Source organism: Macaca fascicularis, chromosome 18, assembly GCF_037993035.2.
Source record: "Macaca fascicularis isolate 582-1 chromosome 18, T2T-MFA8v1.1".
NCBI classification, from domain to species: Eukaryota; Metazoa; Chordata; class Mammalia; order Primates; family Cercopithecidae; genus Macaca; species Macaca fascicularis.
Window position 1 is genome coordinate 22,620,513 of NC_088392.1, and position 15,000 is coordinate 22,635,512.

A 15,000-nucleotide genomic window follows, 5' to 3' on the forward strand; every position below is an offset into this window, starting at 1 on the left:
GACAAGAAGGAAGTGGAAGGATGAGAAACTCAGTTTAGTCACGATGAACAGGTCCAGTAAGACTGTTGATAGGAAAGACTAAAATAGGACTTTACAAAGTCACTGGAATTCAATTTTCTCTCCTAATGTTGTAGACAGGATACCTGTGACCAATTACTCAGCTGCTGGGCCTGTCTGGTCTTTAAGAAGAATGACATCATTCCTACAAGATATAGAGATTCAGTTCAAGACTTTTCCTTAACCTCCCACCCTAGGCCTGAGAGCCAGGAGCCATTCCATAGACAGTAACCAAAGGAATCAAGGAGTCCAAAGAGGTTAGTCTCGATCATTCGTTGCTTTTGAAATTAAATCTTTAAGAGGGCTGAGTATTGTTATTCTTGAAAATGTCTAACTCCTCAGGAAAAACTTACAAAGCAGAAATAATCAATTATTGAAAAGACAAGTGCGTCTCGTCATCTCATCTGTAATTCCACGTGGACCCACGTGCCAGGTATGCTGGGAGACAGGAGGACTCTAAGCAATTTACAAGTTAACGGCGTTCACAGCATTGTGGCATACGCAGGCATAACCTGGTTCCTGTCCTGTAGGCATTATGACAGCAGAATCAGATGCTGAGTTTTGCTAGAAGATTGTTTAGAAAAAGAGGCTTTATTCTGATGGAAAGGACATTTCTAAATGTTATCTTCCAGGTAATTCAACCCATTTGGAATGTATGTGTCAGCCTGATAAAGCCTCTTCAAAAGACAGGTATTCTGCAGTTTTCACACACTGAATGTTGTGGAAAGGCCAATGACTTGAACTGTTTCATTGATGTGTACTGTGCTACAGCTTTCCGTTGAGTAAATCTTGATGAATTATGGTAGAAATGTAGCATGAACAGCTAAGGAGGCAGCACTCATAAATCCTTTTCTTAAATGGTTTTTGGTCACTTAATTTATGCTATATCTCTTTAACAGAATCTTTCAATACGGTTATGCAAAGGCAAAATAAATTTTAATCTCTAAGTCAATGGCCACAAGTATCATATTGGCACAGCTTAGTTGCATCAGGCTCTGTACAGAGTATACACGGAGCCTCGGGGATGCTGTTCTAGTCAAGAGAAATGAGGAAATGTTTGGGCAGAGCGCTGGAGTAACTGCAGAACTGATCAGAAGTAAGCAAAAGCCCAGGCATCTAGCAGGTAGCTACCTTCTTCTACCTTCCAGTAAGCCAGAGTTGGGCCGGTCTCAGGCCGGTGGGGGTGGGGGGTTGGGGGGGGGGCACCTACCGCTCCTCAGGTGAGTTCACTTCACTTTCTGATCAAGCACAGCAACTTCCTAAGAGTTTCACCACTGACCCTCCACGAACCTGATTTCAAGTCACCATGTATCAAGCATCTCCTATAGATTATACTAGGTCTATGACATCAATAGTGAAACAGTCGGTGATTTTTACTATTTTAATGCGCGCTAGGATAGCCCTTTGCAATCGTGTTTTTCTGTTTTTGGCTCCTTGCAGTATACTAAACACATTCACAACATTCTTTTTAGGTTGACCTAAGCCAGATCTCCAGCCGGAAAACCATCACAATATTGTGTGCAATGCTCTCCATGTGTCACACAGACCAAGATGTGTTACCAGTGAAGACCTGTTTTAGTAAAATGATCAGTATTATTCACACCTGTCTGAAAACTGGAATTGTGATGTATAAAAAATACTACAAAGGAAACTTTCTTTTTTTTTTTTTTTGAGACAGTCTCCTCTGTCGCCCAGGCTGGAGTGCAGTGGTATGATCTTGTCTCACCGCAATCTCCACCTCCCAGGTTCAAGCGATTCTCCTGCCTCAGCCATCCGAGTAGCTGGGATTGCAGGTGCACACCACCACACCCAGCTAGTTTTTACTTGTGTTTTTAGTAGAGACGGGGTTTCAGCACGTTGGCCAGGCTAACCTCGAACTCCTGACCTCAACTGATCCTCCCACCTCAGCCTCCCGAAGTGCTGGGATTACAGGCATAAGCTACTGTACCAAGCCGAAAGCTATTATTTTGTTTTTCGTGGGAAAAAGAGGTGTGGCCTGTCTCTCATTTTAGTAAATTCTCTTGAGAATAAAATAATAAATAGCATTTTAAGGAAAAAAGTAGGGTATACACATACATGAAAGCCGGAAAAATACTTTATGTTTACTATGAAATTCTGGAAAGTTGGCAAATCTGCCTTTTTTTTGGATAAAAGACAAAAACTAAGTCTCTGCACCTTGAAATACCTGGTTTAAACAAAGGGTAGCCCACCCTTCTAAATACACCTAAGACTTCTACTTTTAGTTGAATTGTAAACTGCTGGTACTCTTGCTTAATTCCATTTATAATAAGCCCTGAACCCCCAGGGCCTGAAGGTGAAATTCTGTTCACAATGTACTCTGCCTCCTAATAACATCTGAAAAACGTACTATGCCTGTGAGATAGTGACCAGTCCTACACGTGCGAGGATTACTTGCGGCCAGACTTCTCAGGAGGTGGCTCATCAACGTGCTTTCGTTTAGTTATGAAAGTGTGAAGCCCGGGAAACCTGGTGGGACTTTCTGTTCATGAACCAAATGAAAGCAAAGACCAAGATACTACCAAATGGCACACACGGTTGAAACCTGACATCTATTTGAAGGCTTCTTTTTAATATACTTTTTCAGAAATTTTAAGGGACATAGAAATATGATTCCATGAAGAACATGGCACCTCCAAAAAGAATGAGAAAAAAAAAATCCCACTGGCTAAAAAGCAAACTTATATTAGTGGAACTTTTAGTTGGAATGAGAAACCACACATTATTCATAGGTGCTGGAGCAAATATCTATAGCAAATATACTACAATTTCTAGAAAATACATATATATTAGTGTCGTGGGTGCAAGGAAACATGCTGTGAATAGAAAATAAGGTCAGAGAGGGCATCCTGCCATAGGACCCTTGAAGGCAGTGTCTTAAAAAACTTACATGCTGCTTCAAGCACTGTTCACAGATTTTTGACTAAATCATCATTTCTAATCTTATTTTCTATTACCAGAGTGTATTTATTAAATGTGCAAAAGTCAAGGGATCAACAATCAAAATGTGGTTTACAAATTAAAAAAAAACCATGTTAATAGGTCACAAGATCAGATTGCGTGAAAGCTTGATGGGCTACTTTAAGCAAACTTGGGGTGAATGCACAGTACCGTATGAAGGCACTGATTCTCTGGTATCATTTTCTCCACATAACACCTGGCTACCTAGATAAAGAGTAAAATGACAAAGCTTTCACTATGATGTCTGAATTACTCCCTTCCCTCTAACCCGCAACACCTGTGTGTCCATAACAGCGCCTACTTACTATGATCAATATAAAACGTTCGGCCATCCAGGTGAATTCTTTCTTCCCAGCCAGGCTAGTATCCGGGGAAGGAAGGGAGACAGAAAATACAAACATTAGCTAGGAGTTCCAAAATCAAAGGCAACATTTAAAAACCACAGGACACCTTTGTTCTCTTTTCTGCTAGGGTACATTTATGCATTGAGCATGAACTAAATATGAACACTTCAAGTTAACTCCTGACAATGTCTAGCAACACCCTTTATCACATGCTCAGGTCTCAGATGTGCTGAGTATATGAAGAACAGGAAATGGGCTGCCAGCTCAAAAGCTTCAAAGGGAAACTGTAGCATTCCATGGAACAGGGGAGTTTGAAGTTGAGTACCATTTAATTAAATAAATACTAAGTATTAAAGGAAGGGAAGAGGGGGTTAATATAAAAATGTTAGACACGGTTACTGTATTTATATTGTCCAGGCAGTTGATGATCTAATATTGGTATTATCTACCACGAACTTTTACTAGTCAAGCTCAGGAACTAAACGGATTTGGAGAATTTTTTCAAGATAAAGCTGGTATGCCCTCATTATCTAAACTATCCGTATTTGCTATCTGAACCTCAGGAATCCAACAGATTCAGAAAAAATGCTTTCTTTTGTTTTCTAAACTCACGCTCTGGTTCTTTCTGTTTGAACCCAGGAACCAAACAGATTTGGTGTGGGACACCTGTATAACCTAATGAATAATGATTGAACCTTAACCTTCGCAGCCTCAAATGTTGCCCTAATATACCAGGCAACAAAAAGGTTCTTACACTTGGAAAACAACCACAAAAATTCCCATTTAAAAACAGCCTTGGAGTCCATCCACTGCCCTGTCACCCCCTACGGCTTTTTCAAATTGAGAGTGAGTTGTTGAGGAGGATGTATGTGAAGGTTTCATTCAAAATCCAATTTTAAGTATATAGCTCAACTCCTACTGAGCCGTCACCAACAAGGGAGAAAAAAACTTAAAAAATCTGCAGGTTAAATGACTTATAGAAACTTTCTATGACTAATTAGACCTTCTTCTGCCATACTATTTTCATTACTTTGGTTCTGATGATTTAATCAGCAATATGGCTGGAACTCAGTGGTTGCTAAGTGACAAAATAAGTGAGTGCCACTTAAATTGTCACCTGCAGAGAATGTCTCTTGAGCATCCTGTGGACAAGTTCTATCTTCCACTAGAAGTTAACAATTCAGAAACCTCTTTCATAAGTACTGGATATCACATGAACTATAATGTACGATTACAGTTCAGCTAAACACTTAAATTCTATTAAGAAACACAAACCAATGAGATCCACGAAGCCTGGAGATAGAGAAGGTCCACAGGGCCTCTCCATCAACATAGAGCGGATAAAGGAACAAACACTTTCAGACCATTCCATGTGTCTCCAGTGTACTCACAGGAAGGGGACCAAGGTCATTGGGGTTTAAAGATGTCTTTGACCGCATATGCACTGGAAATTTCAAACGTGGATCTTCCTGCAAGAAAAATGTAAAAGACAGTAGACGCTAAGTGGAAGTATCTGTGTGCAGGTACTGGGTGCTCTTCTTCTTGAGCTGTTTGTTTCAAGGCAACCAGACTGTCCACGCCTGGAGCGTGAGATAGGTCCCATCTCTGCTTTGTACAGGAAGCCTGGCTGACCGTCTCCTGAGACAGGCTGTACTCTTCCTTCTTGTACTTGGTGGAAGGAGGAGGGTCAGAATATTTACATGAAAGGTTAATCATTTCCCCCAAGACCTCGAGAAGGGGAAAGGGCAGAGAGCCCCAGCAGTGATGTTACTAGGGAAACCAGAATGGAGGGTGCCAGTGAATGTAGCACAAAGAGGGAGGGGGGACAATGGTTTCGAAATCTCTCCATGGGTCCTGCGCCCCCGGCGAGGGGAGCCAGCCTAACACGTTAGGGAATAGGCCCCTCTGCCACACCCCGCTTCAGCACTTGTGTTCCCCTCCATTCCTTCCTGAACTCAGCAGAGAATGTGAATCTGGTCCGTGAAGTCACGTGGCTACTCCAGGGAGGGCCGCCTTCCTCAGGCAAAGTCACAAAGTTATGATACGACTTTACTGAGATTCTTGGCCAAGTTCTGCAGATTAAGTTCTCATTTATGCCTTAATATTTAAAAGTTTACAAAACATTTTTCTTAAAGCATAGGCTTCATAAGATACCACAGAGAATCAACAAAAGAGAAACATGTACTCTGACATCTTGGGTCAGGCTGCATGATTTACAAGGCATGGTCAGATGTATGATATTGCAACAGACCCTTGTTAGGAGGTTGGGCATATGTTCTGTTTCTTTAGATGAGGAAATGGAGTTTCAGAGAGAACAAGATGTTGCCCAAAGGTTATGACCCAGAGTCCAGGAGCTGACTCTTACTTATGGAGACCCCGTTAAAATGCAGTGTAGGCTGGTTGCGGTGGTTCACGCCTGCAATCCCAGCACTTCGGGAGGCTCAGGTGGGCACATCATTTGAGGTCAGGAGTTTGAGACCAGCCTGGCCAACATGGTGAAACTCCATTCCTACTAAAAATACAAAAATTAACCGGGTGTGGTGGCGTGCACCTGTAGTCCCAGCTACTCGGGAGGTTGAGGTAGGAGAACTGCTTGAACCTGGAAGGTAGAGGTTGCAGTGAGCCAAGATTGTGCCACTGAACTCCAGGCTGGGCAGCAGAGTAAGACTCCATCTCAAAAAAAAAAAAAAAAAAAAAAAAAGAAAAAGAAAAAGAAAAAGAAATGCGCTGTTAAGGCCAGATGTGGTGGCTCACACTCGTAATCTCAGCACTTTGGGAGGCCAAGGCAGGAAGACTACTTGAGCCCAGGAGTTCGAGACCATTCTGGGCAACAAAGCAAAACCCTATCTCTGCAAAAAACACAAACAATGAGCTGAGTGTGGTGGTGCATGCCTACCTTAGCTACCTGAAAGGCTGAGGTGGGAAGATCACCTGAGCCTAGGAGGTCAAGGCTGCAGCGAGCCGTAAACTGTGACCGTGCCCCTGTACTCCAGTCTGGGTGACGCAGAGAGTCTTGCCTCCAAAAAAAAAAATAAATAAAAAGGAGAATCCATATCTTTACATTAAAAAAAAAAAAACACACTGTCAACCAAATAAGCTTAAGGTTAAAAAAAGTAAACTGTTAAGACATTTGATATCAGCTTCATTTAATTTTGTAATAGGGCCTTTGCTGCTGCCAAATTACTAGATTTTTCTGCTTCCTAAGTCAACCATGTAAGTCATAGTATCACTGAATCATAATCATAGATCTTGGGAACTGGCAAGAATCAAAAAAGACCATAAATAACAAAAATCAACCTTTGCTTCTTGCTAGTTAGGTGAACTTTTAAATGAAGAAAGAAATCATGTTAGCAGTTTGTGATACATACTGACCCTGAACCCAATATATTTTTCTAAAAGGCTAAGCAGAGGCACAAAATAATTCAGTATTCTGCAGTACACTGACATACACAGAACATAAAGAAATACGCTAAGCAGATTTAGGATTGAGAAGGTCCAAGAAGCTGATAATCTGGTAAACATTTGTGACTGGTTAACTACAAACAGAGGAAAAACTGAAAGCACTGAATTTCTCAAAAGCTACCCACTCAATGCTAACTCTGATCTGGACCAGGTAACGCCACAACCAGCGGGGGATCCTTGGGTTTCCACCTAGCCAATGACCACACCAGGTTTACAGAAAGCTAAGGACGGCTATTACATGAAAGAGGGCAGGGTTTCTGAATGCCACACACAAGGCCAGTCTGGCCTTGGAATCGCACGTACGCTGCCGTGAAAGACAATCAGCCCTATTGGTAAAAGCCTGGTGATTTAAAGGTGGAGGGGAGCAAAAAGAAGCTGAAATTAGAGAAAAGTGTCAGGGGGGCAGTGACGGGCAGAGCATGAAGTATAAAGTCAGCTGAATTTCAAAGGTCTGCTAAAGTGGCCTTGCGTGGAAACCCAGACTTCACAGACTGTGAGGGCCAGAGGCCTTGAGGCTTATAATATTATTTCATTATATCAACAATAATAAAAATAATGGCAGCAGCTGCCATGAATCAGCTCTGAGGGCTAAGGCTAGTGGTCACCCCCGAACCCCCACTCCCACCGAGCCACTCAAGGAGGCAGGCATCTCTCTTTAGTTGACAGGGCACGTGAAGTGGTGGTCAAGGCTCTCTATTAGCTATGGACAACTTCAGGCTGATGAGAAGGTAGGATACTAACGAGGTCTCAGATGCCATGAAAATAAATGATCCAATGCATAAAGCATGCTTGGTTGTTTCTTCCTTTCTTCAGTGTCATACGGGAACTCTTTCATGTGTAATATAAAATTGCTTCCCTCCATCAAGTTCAAAGTGTTTTTAAACAGGATGCAAAGAGCAGTATCTTTTTAAAAAGGGCTTTCCTAATTCAAAATATATAAAACACAGGGATTTAAAAAAAATGTGCCTCTTTTCTTTATCTTTTCCATCCTGGAAGAGACCAGCAACCATGCCTAGGGTAATGAGTTTCATTACTTTGAACTTGGATGGAAAACAAATCTGCAACTTAACTAGGGTGTAATCTTTCTTGCTACAAAAATAAGCCCATGCTTCATCCTGTGAAAGGCATATATACACTAACACGGGTTTAGGATCCCTCACCCATAATGCTTGGGACCAGAGGGGCTTTGAATTTCAAAATATTTGCAGTTATACTTACCAGTTCAGCAGCCCTCATCTGAGAATCTGAAATGCTCCAACAAGCATTTATTGCCTGAGTGTCATGTCAGTGCTCACAAAGTTTCAGACTTTGGATAAGTTGGATTTTGAATCTTTAAACTAGGGATACTCAACCTGTATACACGTGCTCTGAGCTGCTGAGGATCCTCGGCACATCCCTCCCAAGCCCCTAGTCTCCTGCATGCATTCCCTGAAAGGCCTGACCCAGGCGGGGAACAAAGCCAATCATTGTTTGTTTGTTTGAATGAGGCTAAACTTGGCCCGGCAGGGTGTCTCATGCCCATAATCCCAGCACTTTGGGAGGCCGAGGCGGTAGGATCACTTGAGGTCAGGAGTTCGAGACCAGCCTGGCCAATACAGTGAAACCCGTCTGTACCAAAACAAAACAAAACAAAACAAAAATTAGCTGGTGTGGTGGCATGGGCCTGTAATCCCAGCTACTCAGGAGGGTGAGGCAAGAGAATTGCTTGAACCCGGGAGACAGAGGTTGCAGCGAGCTGAGATTGCACTATTACACTCCAACTTGGGTGAGAGTGAGACTCTGTCTCAAAAAAAAAAAAAAAAAAAAAAAAAAAAGAATAAGGCCAAACTTTATCCAAACAGTGATGGCATACTGCCTTTATCTGTGTGTCTGTCTGTAAAAGGTCATGTTTTATGACATATTTCAATAAATTTTTTAAATTTCTCAATGTATAGAGGGGAAATGTCCTGATACTTTTCAAGCTTCTGGTTGGTGTAAGAATCAATAGTGCCCAGGCTGATGGGGGAAGCAGTGTTATTTTCATCATTTTCAACCTGTACTACCAGTTTTTTTCCTTTTTCTATTCTAATGCTCAAATTTAAGGATAGCTATGCTGTTCTCTCATTTGTTCTCTTCCTCTTTCAAAATGAGAATGCTTATACACTGTTGGTGAAAATAAAAATTAGTACGACCTCTATGGAAAAATAAATAAATTAAAAATAAAAATCAAAGCAAACCCCAAAACCAACTCAAGACAGATTTTTAAGCTGCAAATTATCTTTATGCATCTCTCTGGCTCTTCATCTTTTGTCAAAATGAACAGGCAATTTAGAGTGTGTCTCCCGCAGGGAGAATCCTGCCTAGGCCTTTGTTTAGAAGCAGTAAAGCAGCTGTGTCAGCACATCTGAATTTGCTTAAGAAGGGGAGTAACTTGTGGAATTTCCAGTTGTTACCTGGAGGATTTTCCACACTAGCAGCAGTAACAAAATGTTGTTCTAACAGATTATAATTTTAAATCAGTAAATTAGTCAATAACAAGTATCTGGGTAAAAAGGGACAACTGGAAATTAAAAATGGGTTTCATTCAGCAACGTTGCAAGCAATAAATAAAGCGAGTGCTGTTTCATTTAAAATACAATCTGCCCAGCTGCAATTACACTGCCGTTGTGGCTTGAAAGGCTGTGAAAAGGTTAGGGGATTTGATTACTAAGCTAGTTGAAATTACTAAAATCATAGCTTATGTTGGCAAGCCACAGTGGCTCCTTACACTAATCCATCTACTTTTATATTCGTTAGCCCTTATTTCTGGAGCCAGTTTCTGGCTAAGGACTTGAAATTACAGCAGTGCTATAGTAAATGAGAACACTGGCAGGACAGCCAGGGGTCCCATGGTAATAAGAAAAAAGACATTAAAAAAAAAAAAAAAACCCTTCATAACTGTATTTTCCAACGAGCTGCCTGTCTCTTACTCTTGGCTCACCTGCAAATCTGTAACATTATCTGCAGACTAGTAGGGGAGTCAAACCTACATGTTATTATATGCCTTAGAAGCAGTTATCAGTTTACCAAATGAATGTTACCAGATCTAAATGAGAAATTCTCTTGGCAGGCCATTCCCTTATTTCAAAATAGAAAGAGCTCTTAGAGTGGTTCTCACTTAGGGCTGTTTTGAAATGTGTAGGGCATTTCTGGTCATCACTACGTTGGGGTGGGGGTGGTGGTGACCATCAGCATCTGGTGGCAGGAGCCAAGGTAGTTAAATGGTCTGCAACTGAAGGCACAAATGTCCCTGCCCCAAATGCCAAGAATGCCCTTGAAGACACAGTGTCCCACGAGTCAAAGGATTCTAGGAGCACGCCCTCTAGACCTGCTGGACTGAACTGATACCACCCAATGGGCAAGGCATAAAATGACAGCCCAAATCCCCTTGAGCAGGGCTTGTTCTTGAATCTAAGACTGCTGGCCTATCAAATGGACACACCTAATGTCCATCACTAGAAATGGGAATTAATGGTGTATGTTTATTGTTGATCCAAGACCAAAGAGCTAGGGCCAATGACAATCACCAAAATTCAACCAGTATTCCCATAACATCAGTTTTGAACAAGTAGCACAGATAATAGCAGGACCAAGTTAAACTCTGAGTTAACTCTAGCTAGACAATTCGATGGGGACATAACAGGAAGAAAACCCATCTGCAGCATCAAAAATAGCCAGAAATAAGGGAACCAATTTCAGTTTAATTACAGGTATAGAGATTATACAGCAGAAAAATACCAACTGATTTTCAAAAGAACTATATACTACATTGAAAAAGCCACCCACTGATTCAGCTCAAGAAATAAAGAACTGACAGAGAAATACAAAGATATGCATATTCACCTCTGATTAATCTCATTTTGTTCCAGATAATACAATGTACAGATTCTTTCTTGGGTACAATTCAGGAGTACATGAAACAGTTGCATGGTAAGAAAAATCAATTTTGACAAAATGATCACAAAAAGGAGTATCAGATTTACAACCAAAGTCACTCCATACATCCCCTATCCCATGATTAAGGGCACGGAAATGTAGCTCAGACGTGTGAATACTGATCTGATGTGAACAGTAAAAACTAAAGTGACAAATCAAAAGAAGGTGGGTAATGCCAATAAAAGTGCAAAAAGAAACTGACAAAAGAAAAAATTATTTGAAAATGATTATAACTCCTCTTTGAAAATGATTATAACTCCTTATTTTGTAAGATGGGATCAATTAACAAAATCTTAACAGCACAGAACAGTACCTTTCCATCCAGCATGGTGAACTGTCTAAACTAGAGTTTCCCAGGAGAAAAGGCAGTCCCAGCACTAGTACCAAAGACAGCTATCAGCCTGTGCCCACCCACTCCCACCCACCCATTTGTGCAAGGGCCAGATGCAGGCTGAGGAGACCCTCTGGAAACACCCTTTACAGTCAATCTAATTCCTCTGCAAGAACTACAAACACTGAGTAAGGAAATCAAGGAATTAATGCCAGACTTCACGATGAAAACGGAGCCAAATAAAAGCAGCAGCCTTACCCAGGTTGTGGTCTTTGTGTTATGATCAATGAAGAAGGGCCGGCCGTTTGGCGCTATCCTCATTTCCCAGCCGGGTGGCAAGAAGCTCTGTGTGACTTTGTGTTGTGGTTTGGGGGAGTTGTAAGGTGATGGCTGTGGGGACTGTGGGTTGGAAAGGGTGTCTTTCACAGCCCGACGTACGGGTGAGTCCTTGGCACCCTAAAGAATAACAATTAGCATTAGAACTCTTCAGCAGCTGCGATTCCAATGTGCCAAAATGTACCTGGGTATTGTAGGAGGCTTCTCTTTGGAGGCGGGCAAGAGGGAAGATTCCCAAAACCTGTTTTCTGTCATTCATTTACTTTTAAATCAATCTAACTTTACATTTCCTCTGTTGGATAAACACACAACAATATTAAGTACTTATAATCACCATCCTTTGGTAGCTACTCAGTATGTACCAAAAATACTGTTCTGTACTAAGCATTATGGATGGAGATTTTACAGAGTAGAGAAAAACGTGCCCTTGCTCTTAATGAGCTCACAGTCTAATGAAGAATAGATTGGCAAGTTTTAGAGCACAGAAGAGAAAAACCTACATCAATAAAGACAATGATCTGGAATCTCACAGTTGTTGCCCATGACATTCATATCAGTGTGTGGAAGAGACAGCATCCATTCCCACTTATTGGCATCTGGACCCAGGGCATGGAGAAGCCTACAGTTGTCTCTAAGACACAGTCAAGCTTAGGACCTCAAACCTTTGCTCTTTGGCTTCTCTAACTCTGACATTTGTGATGTTAAAGGATGGCACCAAAACAATACAAACACGACAGAGAGCACAAGCAGATGCCCAGCCACGATGCAGATATGCAAATATGCATCAGAAACATGTATGCCCATAGAATGAAAGACCCTACAGTCGAAAGAAAAAAAATGATCAAAGCAATAGCTATGTTTAAAAACTCAATATCAGCACTTGGTATTTGAAAGACAGATTATGCAATTCTAATGAGGTAACAGGCAAAAAGAAGCGAAACACAACAAGAACGGTGGAAGTCCTGAAAAGAGAGTGCCCACGTCCAGCACAAGTCACTGCGGCCTTAGCCAAATGAGAATGAGAATCAGGTGAGAGAGTCCAGGAATGTTAACTGGGCGAGACAGAGAAGCAGGTAGAAAGGCTGCACAAGAACCTCCTTCACCACCAACACAACGACTGATCAGAGAGAGGAGGTGGCTGCCAAACTGAAGGCAGAGTTAAGAGAGAAGAAAGAATGGGAGTCACAGGACAGAGTGAGTCCAGTTAGATGAGGTAGCCGTCTCACCTCCAGCGGGGCAGATAAAGTTACTGTTGGCGAGCTGAGGCTACGAGGCCGGCGGATCTGAGGCTCGATTAGATGGTTGTTACTGTTTGTGGCTGATCCAGACGCACCATCTTCTGCAAGCTATTTTGGAGGCAAAAACAAGTTAGCTTCATAGGAGGATCTCCCTGTGTGTGTGATTAGGAGCGCGAACCCAAACAACAACGCAAACAGCAATAATAAGAGGTCTGGCCTATTTAAAGCGTGGAGGAAATAATTAAACATAATGATGGGGGAAAGGATGGGGAAACACATTCAAGGGAAATAAAAATGAATCACTAGCCCAGCATAAAAACTAGCCTCAGATTAAAGGCAGGGGGTGGGGGGTGGGGCAGGGAAGAAGCTACACACTGTAATAGGCTCTTACTTTGAAAATATCTTTCACTTCACATTTTAAAAATGTATTCAGTGATAAACTGATTTGGAAAGCAAATTCTTCCTTAGGCTATTATTGTATTTAAAGTAATGCATTTTCTTTGTGAGAAAGCTTTTTACAAATATGACTCTTTCAGAACAATATATAAACACCAGGGAGGGAGGTCGGTCATGTACATTTCGGCTTCTATGGCCTGCGGTTTTAAGTTGGATGGCGATCTTCGTACCTGCATGATAGGTCGAGTCCAAGTTGTGGTTCGATTGTTATGATTGACATAGTATGTGCGCCCCTTAGCATCTTTTCTTTCTTCCCAGCCTGAAGGCAGACCCGGCGTGGTATGTACATAGGCCACTGATGGCTGTTTGTGCAAGAAATCATTATTATTTAATACCTTGCATTTGATTTCTGATCAGTTTAATAAAATAATGTACACCCAGATAATTATTTTCTCTAGACAAAGTTAATTAGTTCTATTTACATAGAAAATACTTCCAAGTGTCTGGAAAACAGCAATAGATTTCCAATAGCTTCAAATCTACTGTGGAATGAACCCCACACAGTTGCAGATCCAAATTCTTACAGAACTTGGTTCTAACACCCCCGTAGTCTTAAATGTAAAGGGTTGCTGCTAAGGTGATCATAGGGGAAGGGAAAAACATTATCATCTGTTCTGGCTACTAAATTCCACTGCCAAACCGGGTAGAGCTTAAAGGTATTTCAAACTGCCCAGTGTCACTGTGTATGAGAGGGATGCTCTGAGTTTCTCCTCGATGTAGCTCCCATGGGGTGCTCTTCTAGCTTAGTCCTAAATTTCTCCATCAGCTTAGGACCCTTACACTGTACCTTTTGGGGCAAAATTTTAAAATCCCAACACACAGCCCCTTCTCTAGGATGCTGACGGTCACACAGTAGCATATAATCTGGAGTACCACCCAGGACATCTGTGTGCCCCAGCTCAGGAAGTCTCCCAGCACCCAGCCTCACACCCGAGGCTGTGTGCACCCAAGTCCGCTGATAGAAGTGTGTTTCTTTGAAGGCGAACACAGCTTGGCAGTCTTTGGATTTAGAGACCTGTCCAACATAGAGTGACTGTATTTAGACAGTCCACATTTGATCACTAGAAGATCCCTGAGAAACAGTCTAAGAAATGCAGTGTGGATGGAGAAACGCTGAAAAACAAGGATGTGTTGATGATGTATGGAGGCACTGGGACAGATGCTGGAGATCAGAGCTGTCCCAGGAAGGCTTGAACGCATAGGTGATGCATGTAAGGTCTGTGCCTGCAAAACAGCTCTAAGCGGGGAAAAGCTCAGAAACCAGAAGCCGACCACAGCTACACCACGGCTCCTAGGACAATCTAAAAGTATAGGAACCCATGCCTTAGGAATAACCTCTCATGTGAGGTTACAAAAGGAAGCTGCTTCTTTTAGAATACTCCTCTTTTCTCTAGCCAGGATCTTCTCCTGTCCCTCCAGATATTTTAGCAGGTGTCATTTTCTTGCTATTAGGCTGAGGATACAAATTTCCTCTGAACCCAACTTCTTCCTGTGCTTATGCCACCTCTTCCCTGCACTACCAACAATGTGTCTTGGTGAAGATGATCACTTGGAGTTCCTTGGTGGACCCCAGGATCTCAAATTAGAGAGGGCACCAACAAGGATGCTGCCAAGTAATTTGGAAACCCCATCTACAGAGAAGCAATATGCTAACCTCACAGGCTTAAAAGCACAATTCAGAGAAGGATCACCTGTGTAAGATCATGAAGCAGCTGATTTTAGATTATGCGTAAGAAAACTTTCTGCTAAAAATGTAGCAACCATTTCCTTAACATTTCCTGAGATAAAGTCCTAAAGCTCCATAAAGATAGTTTATAAAGACAGAGAGACTCAGATCATAGAG

The 15,000-nt window shown here is 41.9% G+C and overlaps 1 protein-coding gene across 50 annotated transcripts in view; it reads right to left on the bottom strand.

Moving 5' to 3' along the window:
• NEDD4L (NEDD4 like E3 ubiquitin protein ligase) overlaps positions 1-15,000 on the bottom strand; it is a 368,857-nt gene that overhangs the window by 47,768 nt on the left and 306,089 nt on the right. For 25 of the 50 annotated variants that reach the window (XM_074022435.1, XM_065533741.2, XM_074022448.1 and 22 more), the window contains 6 exons: positions 13,328-13,459; positions 12,690-12,809; positions 11,386-11,583; positions 4,772-4,849; positions 3,342-3,396; positions 3,187-3,240 (listed from right to left, as the gene is read on the bottom strand). In XM_074022435.1, coding sequence (XP_073878536.1) covers positions 3,187-3,240; positions 3,342-3,396; positions 4,772-4,849; positions 11,386-11,583; positions 12,690-12,809; positions 13,328-13,459 — 637 coding nt within the window. The remainder of the gene's footprint in view (positions 1-3,186; positions 3,241-3,341; positions 3,397-4,771; positions 4,850-11,385; positions 11,584-12,689; positions 12,810-13,327; positions 13,460-15,000) is intronic. The other 25 variants (XM_015439728.4, XM_015439726.4, XM_074022436.1 and 22 more) reach the window with 5 other exon arrangements.